We start from the raw sequence: 12,004 nt of genomic DNA, 5'->3' as shown, positions 1-12,004 counted from the left end.
TTCAAAAAAACAAAAAACAAACAAAAAGTGTAACGATCGAAAGCACTGGTAGTGTCACTACCTGGTTTTTTTATTATTGCTCTCCTACATAACTTCTTTCGGGGGGCGCTCTGAAGGGAAGTCTTAATTATTACACTCTTTTTCATTCGTTTTAAAATTCATATTCAGAACAGGTATTAGAATTCCAGGGTGCGACGTGTTAAGGAACAGCGGATTCTGAGGTACGAATGGGGACTAGGTGCTCCTTTCACAATCCTCCGGTGGGGCCTTGCCCCCCCGGTCCCCCAACTGCCGCCCTCGGCCCTCGGCTCGCCGCCAGCGGAGTCCTCGGCTTGGGTGGTAGCTCTCCGATTCGAACCTCCCAGAGCCTGCGTGGTGGAGAAAGGTCTCCGGCCCCGCCTCCGTGCATCACGTGTCTTTGCGCAGAGGCGTTTACCGGGGCGTGCCGCGGTTGCTAGGCGACCACGCGGCTCCCCAGCCCGCCCCTGCCTTGGCTGCACTCCTTCCGCGTCCCGGCTAGTCGCGAGCGAAGGCACGCGGCGCTGCAGTGTCTGCAGGAGAGTCCCCCGGGAAGCGTCGTGGTCCGGAGGCAGCCGCCCCATCGCGAGTGGACGCTGCTCTCCAGACCCTCCAACCGCCGCCCCTCCCCCCGGGGGTCCCGAGCTAGGTGATGGGAGGTACGGCTCGCGGGCCAGGGCGGAAGGATGCGGGGCCGCCCGGAGCCGGACTGCCACCCCAGCAGCGGAGGTAACGGCGCCGCTGGGTAACGGGCTAAGGGGTTCCCGACAGAGCGGCTGGCGCTCGCAGGCGAGGTCAGGGGGCAAAGAAAATTTGGACCCCAGCACGAGGGACGAAGGAAGGGGTCTGATCCCCACCGGGAGCCGGCCCCTCCTCTCCCTCCTCATCAGCTCCCCTCCCCCAGAGAGCCGGGGAGGGAGGTGGTCGGATTTAGAGGAATTCCCACCCTCGAGATTCTCCCTGCAGGACCTAGGTCGAGGGGTATATGGTAAGGAACAATGAGGAACTGGGACTTTTTAGCAAACTGGGGGAGACCGGGAGCAATCGATTTCAGAGAATCCTTGTTGCTTAGAGCCGATAACCAAGGGCTGAACTCTTGGGGCTTTGCGTGAGGGGTACGGTTTGACTTCGGATGTGCAGGTTAGGGGCTCTGCTGATAGGGTTTGGGGTGGGTCCAAGTTTTGAGAGATTCTGCACCTTGCATAGGGTCCCCTCGTCGCTTCATGTGCGTGGATGGAGACGTCCTTTGGGTAATTTCCAATGGCGACTGAAAGATATCTATAGATCTCCCTATACCTTTTTTCTTTAAATGTGGACGTCTGTCCCATTTTGTTTTTTTATTTGTACTGTTGGCAGACTCACATCCAGAATTTTTGATTCATGTCAGTGAAGCAGTTTTCGTTAAAGATATAAATGGTCCTATCAGAATGTGAGCATGTTTTGAAAAAAAATTTCAAAAACATTTGTAGTGTTTTTTTTTCTGTTTGTATTCCTATAGCACATCGATTAAGAAAACTCAAACTAATTTTACAAAACAGTTTTTAAAGGCAACCGAACTATTCCAGCATATTTTAGAAGATTTTAGAAAAATCTTTCCTTGTAACCCCGGGCATCATTATTGTATATCGTGTAAAAATGAAATAATGAAATGCTGGTGTGTGTAGCTGGGAAATCCACATTTTGGGGGGTAGATGAAATACATTATTCAGGGTCATCTTGTAGACTAAATAAATCATCTTTTGTGTTTCCTTACCGTGGTGGAGACTCAGTGTTAAAGAAGAAAGAAATGTTCCATCCTTCATCATTTAGCATTTAGCTTCCACCATCCACCAGGAGATGAAATTAGACCATTAGAAAATGAAAAAAGTGAAATTAGAACATTTTGAAATTTAGAGGATCCCTTAATATTTGCTGTAGCTTTCACTGTACTTCTCTTCAAGTTACGTGGATATTAAGTAGGTAAAATAAGTTAAAGAAGAAGAAGACAACAAGAGTCCTAAGAAGGCCTTTATTTCTTGCCTATGGGAACCAGAGTGTTGACTGGAATGATTCTTCCCATTATAGCATGTGGAAAACAGGCTCAGGAGGAATGCAGTGCAGCCAGTGGTGGAGCTGGGATTAGAATCCAAGTCTGGAAAATACAGTTTCTTCTGTCACACGCCCCCCCCCCCCCCCCCCCGCCGCCCTGTTCTGGTTAGTTTTAGGATCCAGATTCAAACTAGCCTTCATTTTCAATTAGTAAGTTAAATGAGATCCTTTTTGATAGGCCTTCTTTTTAACAACATCCGGTAAGACTGTTAACTATTTCAAAATACAGACTTAGAAATGCTATACTTTCTGGTCAAAAAAGGAAAGAAAATTTGGGTTTCCTTTTTTCCTTTGCCAAACACCCCGGTTGTTTGTATTCAACGCCAAAATGCAGTGTAGACATTTATTTGTATTCATTAGTCTTTGTAGCAGACATGAAGCAGTTAAGACACAGATGCTTTGGAAGTAGAAATTTGTGTACTTCAATTACTAACAGATTTTATCTGTAATCCTTTCAACTAGATTGGGGGATGGTGTCTACGATACCTTCATGATGATAGATGAAACCAAATGCCCACCCTGTTCAAATGTTCTCTGCAATCCTTCTGAACCGCCTCTACCTAGAAGACTACATGTAAGTAAATGAAACAATGTTTTATGCTGTATTTGTCTCGGAAAGGAGGAAGTGCTCCTTCATGCCCAAGGTATGGTTACTACTGGCAACCCAGACTCTTTGTTTCCTTTTGGTTTTCTCTTGATTTTGGATTAAGAACTTCTGTGGTCTGAGTTGAGGTTTTCAGACATTTGTATTTGGAGACCAACTCTTTGAACCACTGGGATAAATACATGGCACTAGGAAAAAAATAATATGCTACTTTTTATCTAGGTAATGTTTATTTTTTGTGATGAATGATATATATATATATATATATATATATAGTGTATTCAAATGCTCCGTGTAATGAAAACAAAGAAGAGAGAATATCCCTGAGTTCGTAGATCTGTAGGTTTTTCCTCTACAATATAGAAATGTAGTTTCAGCTTATCATATGCTAAAGTGAACCATTTTTTAGTTTTAATTTTGCTTTTTAAAATTTATTTTTAATTTAGTTGACATACTAGTTTCAAGTACAAAACATAGTGATTCTATATTTACACACCTTACCAAGTGATCCAAGTGGTAAGTCCAGTACCTGCCTGGCCCATACATAGTTATTACGGTATTATTGACTGTGTTCTCTAGCCATACTTTATATCCTGTGATTTATTTCGTAACTGAAAGTTTGTGCTTCTTGATTTCCTTCCCCTTTCTACTTCTCTGGCAATCATCAGTTTGAAAACACTCATTTTGTAGATCATACACAAAATGTAATAGTACAGTTTGGTTTTTGAAGCATTTAGTCATTTTGGAGACTGCGGAAATTTAGCTTTGGGTACTGTTTTACTTAAGATAATAAAAAATTAATTTATATTCCCTCAGCGTAGCAAGGAGAGCAGGGACAAGCTTGGGCAAGCTCCACGATAGGGAGACATTTATCCTGAGACTTCAAAATTTGCCGCATCTAATGAACAAATTGAATAGTTGAATAGACTGGTTTTAATATATTCCCTTTATGTTTCTGTGTTGAAGACCTAACAGTGTTCCTATATGAGAAAAAAAACTACCTGTATATTTCACAGCTCCTCCCAACTCTTTGTCATCTTTTGCTAATCAACCTTTCACTACTTTCAAGGCTGATACTATCACAAAGTAAGGGATAAATGTATTTGGAAGGCCAGTCACCCTATTTTTAATCTTCTCTCTGGAGTGAGGTAAGGCTCCTTTCCACTTTCTGTTAGTTTATTTCTTCAATTTGTAAAAACCTCCGAGGACTCCAGAACCACGTGTTCTTTGGGTTGACCTTTAGATTTCTTGGTTACTTGTTGCCAATTAGCATCCCTTTATAGGAGGTTGGTGCATTAACATGTGACTTAAAAGTTCATTTTAACTTTAATTCAAAGTTGGCTAATGCTAATTCCCTTCCATTAGCTCAGATAAATTCTATGTTTGGGGATGAAAATAATTTCTTACAGCATGGTATTCAGAGTAACAGTTTTTGGGAAACACAAGATTTTAGATTCTAACCCAATGGTGTCTTTGCAAACTTTGCTGAAAAATGCTTTTTGACCTCTTGGTTATGCTTATATATAGTTCATGATGCCATGCGTCCATCCCGACACCCTATTACTGTTTTCACAGAGGCTTTTAACATCACTGTTTATCTAAGATGCTCACGTCGTGAACTACAGATCATCTACTCACAGGCTTTTCTTGGGTTAGGTTTTGTGTTGCAGAGATTTTGGGTCAAGAACTAGGGAGAGGATGGTGTTTTATATCTGAATGAGAAGGTTTTTTTTTCCTGAATTTCTTAACAAGATCTTTAAGATTTGATTAACACAGTAGAAGATTCTATTTAAAATGTTAAGAGACCTCCACATTAACAGTGTATATGAAGCATTCTTAAATAAAACATGATTAATCTGGCGTTGTATATCTCTTTGTATGAAATTACATAGTTGAAATATTTGGGGTAGTTGATCAGTACATTGCTTGGTTATTGTGATTGTAAACCCAGACTAGAAATATACAGTGTTTTAAAACTATTGTACTCTTAACATGTGTGAATGTTGTAGATTCTCCTAGAACAATGGAAGGAAGATTTTATTTATAGAATAGCAGGCTTGGTACATAATTGATCCAGGCTAGTGTTTGAGGTATTTACAGGAAAGGAAAGAACGCTGAGGAGAGAACCCCTCCCTGTGTGGAAAAATTCCTTCCTGGAACTTTTCAGATCCACTGGAGATTGGAACCTTGATCATCCGTAGTGAACTACACCTGTAGTATCGTGTTCTGTTCTGGGGGTTACAGTTCAAGAGAGGCATAAAGGGAAGCGTGTATTGAGAAAATGAATAGGATGGTAAGGGAACCTGACGCAGCCATGGGAGGTAGAGAATGTCATGGGGGTGATGAACCTGGAAAAAACTGACGGGGACAGGACAGCCCCTTTTATGCCTCTGAGGGCTTTTACATGAAATTTGGATACTCCCAGGTGGTTCCAGAAGGCAAGATAACACTTACTGTTCAGGGAGGGAGATTTAGGCTCGCTTTTAAGAAAAACCATGAGTCAGGAAATGAAAATGACATTTTTAATCTTACTGTAGTGGATCTTTGGAAATTAAATTCCTGCTCTATATCTGTTCTTATTAACGTCTGTCCCTGAGTCCCTCTCTTTGTCACAAATAGAAGTGAAGACGTCCAGAGCCAATGCAGCCTTACGTGTAGACAGAGCACGGGAAATACCCAGGGGTGGACCCTGGACCACAGATACCTTTCCCTCCAGCTGTCGCTGAGGGCTGCAGTTCCTAGAGTCAGTCCTTTGAGTTAAGGCATTGATCTTTCCTTAAGTTCAAATATGTCTGGAGAGGTAACACGCTACATTGTACAGCAAGTTGAAAGCAGGTGGCGGAGAAAGGGGGTAAGGTGTTTCTGTGCGTCCTGAGGGAAGGCCTGCGGTGGAGCAGAAGGCATATTTAGTGCCAGATGTCTAGTGGAGGGAGACTGGCAGTGTGGAAGAAGCACCACAGGGAGGAGAGAAACTGAAAGAGGAAAGGGAGGGTGTGTAGGTGTTTAAACCTTAACATATTGAGAATTATTGTTACCAATGTTTTTAAGGTGTTTTATAGCTGGTGAGGGGCTTTTGCGTATATTATTGGTATTGTGTGACTTACACGGCATCCTAAGGTGCTGCTGCCCGCGTTCCACAGATGGGCTAAAGGTTAAGCAACCTGCCCAGGGACTTAGAGCTTTTAAAGCAGTGTAGTTATGACCCCAGCCCAGGCCTCTGGCTCCACATTGCTTCAGGATGTGACCCCAAGGCTAGCAGTAAGTGTTCAGCTGGAGTAAAATAAATTAGGGAGTAAAATTTTAAGGAAAACTGGCTGAGGTGCATGCAGATGTTCATTTTGTTATTTAAATCTACCTAAAATCAAAAAACGATAATTCCCTAGTTCAGCCAAAGTATCTCCTAATAGACTGTTCCTTGAAAACACCTGTTTGTTTGTTTGTTTGTTTGTTAACAATAAATGTTCATGTGAATGTTGGATGGGTAGGACCCCTTTCTTTTTTTCATTCTTAAAAATGAGCATACTTATAGTTATTTGACTTCTTTCTAATTACTGCTGAGAAAAACCTTGCATTATATTTACATTTTAGCAAGGTATTTAGGTTCTGTCTGCAGGTTTTTTATTTTATTTTTTTTGACCAGTGATACTTACCTATTTTTGTATCAGATGTTTCCTGGTCTGTATCTCACCTTTTTTTAAAAAAACATTTTTTAAATACCCATTTTATTTATTTATCTTTAGAGGGGAAAGGAAGGAGAGAAGGAGAGAAATATCAATGTATGGTTGCTTCTCATGAGTCCCCTGCTGGGAACTGGCCTGCAACCCAGGCATGTGCCCTGACTGGGAATCGAACCACGATCCTGTGGTTCACAGGCCCGCGCTCAATCCACTGAGCTACACCAGCTTGTATCTCACCTTCTTGCTTTAAAACTAATGCCAAACTGTAGCTATAGTTGTAAGTAATCTATAAATGTTTAAATTGATTAAATGACCTAAAAGGAGGAGGCAAGAACTAATGTTTTGCTTTTATAACTTAGATTAGGAACTATCTTTACGAATTGTTGCACTTAAATACTTTCGTCCTTTTTTTGTTGTTTATTTTCATCTTTTATATTATTATTTATTTAAGGTAATAGGCCAGATGTTGTTTATTTGGGTTATATTAAAATTCTGTTTTTGAAAGGTTTGGTCACTTTAGATCATTAGCTTTAAATTTGTATCATAACTTTTTAGAGATTATACTCATAGTTTAGAGCTTTCCTGGAATTATCTACCCTGATCATAGAGGCTGTCAGAAATTACCAAACACATCTTGAGTACAGTTCTTTGGAGTTTATTAAGAAAAACATGTTCTTTGGAGTGTCCCAGAATTTGCTTTTAGCGACAGATTTAACATTTTTCTCTTGATTTCTTTTTCTATCACCTTCTTACATTTTTCTAGTTTTTGTTTATTTGGTTTTGGTTTTCCTCCATCTCATTTCAACGAATCTTGTTTCATTTCAGAGAAATTAGTAGAGCTGTCTTTTGTGGGTCACTGTGTTGCAGGCAAGTTAAGCAAAATCAAACGGAAAGAGTGGCAGTGTGTCCTTAACACCGCGCCCCTGCTGAAGAAGAAGAGGCACTTGTGCCTGATTGGGAGAGAGACCCTTCTCTCCTCAGGAGAGGTTTATAAGAAGCCCCAGGGCATGGGATTCGCATGCCATTCAGATGCATAAAGAATTGGCCTAGGTGACCCCAAGAGTTCTCTTTGACTTAGAACTTTTGTGATTCAATGAACTGAGCTATAAGGCTGCAATAACTTATTTAGGGACCTGAGAGAAGCCGATGAGGACTTGATTGGTTCTAGGCCACAGTCAACATTCAGCCCCATTGGAGAGCAGTAGTACAGGCAGTAGGAGACCCCGGTGCCAAAGTTATGTTAACAGGAGGGGCCCTGGACTGACAGAAGTCCTGGGTTCAAATCCTGTTTCTGCTCTTTACTAATACTTTGTTACTTACAGTGGGCGTGGTGGCCTCTGCCGATCAGGTGTCTGCACTAAGTTCTGCATCGATATGGTGACCTGTTGGGAGTGGGGGCCGGCAGGTTGCCTAAGGCGGGGTGGATCGGCCCAAGTTAGAGAGCAGGTCAAAACTCATGTGCTGATCGATAATACTCTGTTATTTACAGAATACTTCAATACGCATTGTGTTGATCCTGCTTATATGCCTGTAAGATTTGGAAAGGTAGTGGAAAGCATTAGTCAAAAATATAAACCAGTGCATATGTATACAGTCAAGTGCCAGGTTTTGATACAAGGTTAATCAGTATGGGCTTGGAGGAAGAGAGGACTTGAATTGGGCCTTGAAAGAGTGTAGGGTTTGAGTGATTGGGGCAAAAAGATTCTCAGTAGAAAGATGGACTCTATTAGAAGGAACCTAGAATGATAGGGTGTGGTGAGAAAACCGTCTTGTCTTGGACAACGCAAAACATTTATAGGGGTGAGGGGTGGCTAGAATACTTTGAAGGTTAGTATAACATTTCTAGAGACTTCTGCTTATCCCACTTTTGGGTCACGTCAACTTAAACGACTGGATGTACTTCGTTGTTGTGTCGAGGGAGGAGTCTTCCATCCTTCTACTTTGTTTTTCATGACTTTAGCATTATATTCATTGTCCTTTTCCGTAGATCGCCACTGAGCAGTTAACGAGAGACCCCACTCAGCGCTTTCTGAATGGGGGCGAAATGAAGGTGGAACAGCTGTTTCAAGAGTTTGGCAACCGAAGAGCTGACACTTTTCAGTCTGATGGCGTCAATGACTCTGAAAAATGCTCTCCCACTGTTTCTCAGGGTAAAAGTTCGGAGAGCTTGAATATGGTCAAGTCCAACAGTTCACCCAAAGCACCCAAAGCGGTGCCTCTGACTCCAGAACAAGCACTGAAGCAGTACAAACACCACCTCACTGCTTATGAGAAACTGGAAATTGTTAATTATCCAGAAATTTACTTTGTGGGTCCAAATGCCAAAAAAAGACATGGAGTTCTTGGTGGCCCCAATAATGGGGGATATGATGATGCGGAAGGGACCTATATTCATGTACCTCGAGACCATCTAGCTTATCGATATGAGGTGCTGAAAATTATTGGCAAGGGAAGCTTTGGGCAGGTGGCTCGGGTCTACGACCACAAACTTCGACAGTACGTGGCCCTGAAGATAGTGCGCAATGAAAAGCGCTTTCACCGTCAGGCAGCTGAGGAGATCCGGATTTTGGAGCATCTGAGGAAGCAGGACAGAACTGGCAGCATGAATGTTATCCACATGCTGGAGAGTTTCACGTTCCGGAACCATGTGTGCATGGCCTTTGAATTGCTGAGCATAGACCTCTACGAGCTGATTAAAAAAAACAAGTTTCAGGGTTTTAGCATCCAGTTAGTACGAAAGTTTGCTCAGTCCATTTTGCAGTCCTTGGACGCGCTTCACAAAAATAAGATCATTCACTGTGACCTGAAGCCAGAAAACATTCTCCTGAAACACCACGGGCGCAGTGCGACCAAGGTCATTGACTTCGGGTCTAGCTGCTTTGAGTACCAGAAACTTTACACATATATCCAGTCTCGGTTCTACAGAGCTCCAGAGATCATCTTAGGAGGCCGCTACAGCACGCCGATCGATATATGGAGTTTCGGCTGCATCCTTGCCGAACTTTTCACAGGGCAGCCTCTCTTCCCTGGGGAGGATGAAGGAGATCAGCTGGCCTGTATGATGGAGCTGCTAGGGATGCCGCCGGCCAAACTTCTGGAGCAGTCCAAACGTGCCAAGTACTTCATTAACTCCAAGGGCCTACCTCGCTACTGTTCGGTGACTACTCAGGCAGATGGGAGGGTTGTGCTTGTGGGGGGTCGCTCACGTAGGGGTAAGAAGCGGGGACCCCCAGGCAGCAAAGACTGGGTGACAGCGCTGAAAGGGTGTGACGACTACTTGTTTATAGAGTTTTTGAAAAGGTGTCTTCACTGGGACCCCTCTGCCCGCCTGACCCCAGCTCAAGCATTAAGACACCCTTGGATTAGCAAGTCTGCACCCAGACCTCTCACTGTTGAGAAGGTGTCAGGCAAACAGGTGGTAAACCCTGCAAATGCTTTCCATGGACTGGGTTCCAAGCTGCCTCCGGTTGTTGGCATAGCCAATAAGCTTAAAGCTAACTTAATGTCAGAAGCCAGCGGCAGCATACCTCTGTGCAGCGTGTTGCCAAAACTGATTAGCTAGTGGACGGTGATATGCTTAGAGATGCACATGTGTGTATTTTTAATTACCTTGCAAACCTGAAAATGGAAAAAAATTACAAGCCTTTGGTGGATGTTTTTGTTAGACTAGATTTCTTTTTTTTTAACAAGACAAAACATTTTTATATAACTGTAAAAAAGATCTCTTCAAGGGCTAATTACCTAACCAGCTTGTATTGGCCGTCCTGGAATAATGCATTAAATGACTTTTTGTAGGTCAGTGCATCTTTGTTGTTATTGTCAGTTGTACTTTCATCTGTGTGTTTCTGCTATGCTGGTTTAAATCCCGTTCTCATAGGAGAGAAGGCGTCTCAGAAGTCTGTTCTGACCATTCCTCCCCTCTAGTCACCCTCAGCATCTGTCCCAGAGGGGTACTGTGGGACCTGGCCACAGCTGTGGATGAGAGCTGAAGCTAGAGCTCTCGGCCCAGCAGGCCCTTCTGTGGGCTCATTGTGGGTGAAAGGGCTCAGGCAGAGCACAGGGGGAGGGGCTCCAGTCAGGCGTCAGCCATCCGGGGAGCTGGGGTTCCTGCTTCTCAGTGACTCATTTCTCTTCCCTTCGAGTCTGTGAAGTGCAGTGTTTTTATTTGATGTTATTTTAAAAATTATTTTTCCTCTGATTTGTTTTCTGGGCACTCAAAGAAAGCATTTTATAGACATCTTACCACTTTACTAAGTACTGGTATTACAGTGAGCCAGATGCCGCTCCCCTCCCTGGTCTCGAAGGAAGAGAAAGCAGCTGCTTTGCCCTGAGTGACCCAGATGTTAAAGGTGGAGCGGGCATGTAAAGCCGCAGTTCCCTCATTTCTTAGAGCCGTGGGGCCCGGCCTACTGGCTGCGTTTTCATGGACTCTCTTCCTTACAAAAGCGATCGCTTGCGGGTAAACCTAACTGTGGTTTCATTGCTTTCTCTCCTTCCCCAGCTGTCTGCCGCCTTAGCGTGCTGCAGTTCTCCCACTTTCAACTTAAATGGAACACTGGTCCCTAGATTCTGAATGAACTTCAGTTAGAAGAAGCTCCAGAAACTAGTAGTAACCCTTTTCCTTTCTCTTTGTTTCAATGTCTTCTTTCTCTGCTAAGATTTAAACACTGAGGACTGATAATAGACTAATTGCTAAGGAAATGTCTTACTAAGAAGGGTGGAGAAGAGTCTGACCAAGCAGCTCTCCGCTGCTGGTTGTTTTCCTTCCCGCCCTTCCTCCGCTTCCAGCCGCCTCTGAAACAGGTGCGTGCACCGCTCTGTCCTCAAAGCCTGCGCCTCAAAGGAGACCATTGCTTCCTGCAGCTTCGTTCCCAGGATGAGCCACTTCCTTTTTCATCCTGGAGTTCAGTCTCTGCAAACTCTGTGAGGGCAGGGGCTCCTCTCGCTGGGCACCACAGCAACAAAAAGGAGAGTATCGTGTGAGTGTTATTGAAGGAGCTTTTGCCTTATCCCAAAAGTGTTCCTGATTGCCACAGCAGAGGCTGTGAAAAATGAGAAGGAGCAAATGACCAGAACGGGGCCTCGGCCTCCAAAAGGGGGATGTCCTGGTATATTTGTAACTAAGCAACTGGACTGTTAAAACTCCCACAATATCCTTCACTCCTGGTTTACAGAAGGCAATGGAACATACACACACTTCAGGTCCTCTTACTCCTGAATTCTCTGACTTAAGGAGAAGTCGGGTAAAATCTTCTGTGTCATCTGGGCAGAGCACATGTCAGGTGGTTTTGCCGGTTGCTGTCGGTGTGGAAGACTTGCTCTTTTAAGAAAACTGTTGAAAGAACTCTACCCAAAGCAACTAGCGTGCGCCCCGGCTCGCTGTTTGTGTTTTCAGCGAGAGGTCTGTTTGGTCAGCCAGCACCTGTGGGCCCCGGGAGAGAAGTGAGCCTGCGGCTGAGGTTGGCGTGTGGTTCCTGTGTGTTGGGTGGACTGTGAGGTTATTGAAGCGGGTGGAGTGACAGGATACAGACAACCCGTGACAATAGACAAATTCTAGAACGCTCTGGGAAGGTGAATGGACGCGTTTCTGCCTAAATTTGGCAAGCCAGAGAGTGAT

The 12,004-nt window shown here is 43.8% G+C and overlaps 1 protein-coding gene across 1 annotated transcript; it reads left to right on the top strand.

Annotated features, from left to right (window-relative positions):
* Positions 1-485: 485 nt before the first annotated feature.
* DYRK3 (dual specificity tyrosine phosphorylation regulated kinase 3) lies at positions 486-10,191 on the top strand. The gene is made up of 3 exons (XM_037067149.1): positions 486-747; positions 2,569-2,680; positions 8,375-10,191. Exons 1-3 carry the CDS (start codon positions 671-673, stop codon positions 9,947-9,949), a joined length of 1,764 nt encoding a protein of 587 aa, XP_036923044.1. The 5' UTR covers positions 486-670; the 3' UTR covers positions 9,950-10,191.
* The last annotated feature ends 1,813 nt before the right edge of the window (positions 10,192-12,004 follow it).

The sequence above is a fragment of the Sturnira hondurensis genome, unplaced genomic scaffold, assembly GCF_014824575.4.
Source record: "Sturnira hondurensis isolate 20B ecotype Veracruz unplaced genomic scaffold, ASM1482457v3 Scaffold0017082, whole genome shotgun sequence".
NCBI lineage: Eukaryota > Metazoa > Chordata > Mammalia > Chiroptera > Phyllostomidae > Sturnira > Sturnira hondurensis.
The sequence above is the reverse complement of the archived record's forward strand: the minus strand, read 5'-3'. Positions and strand labels throughout refer to the sequence as shown.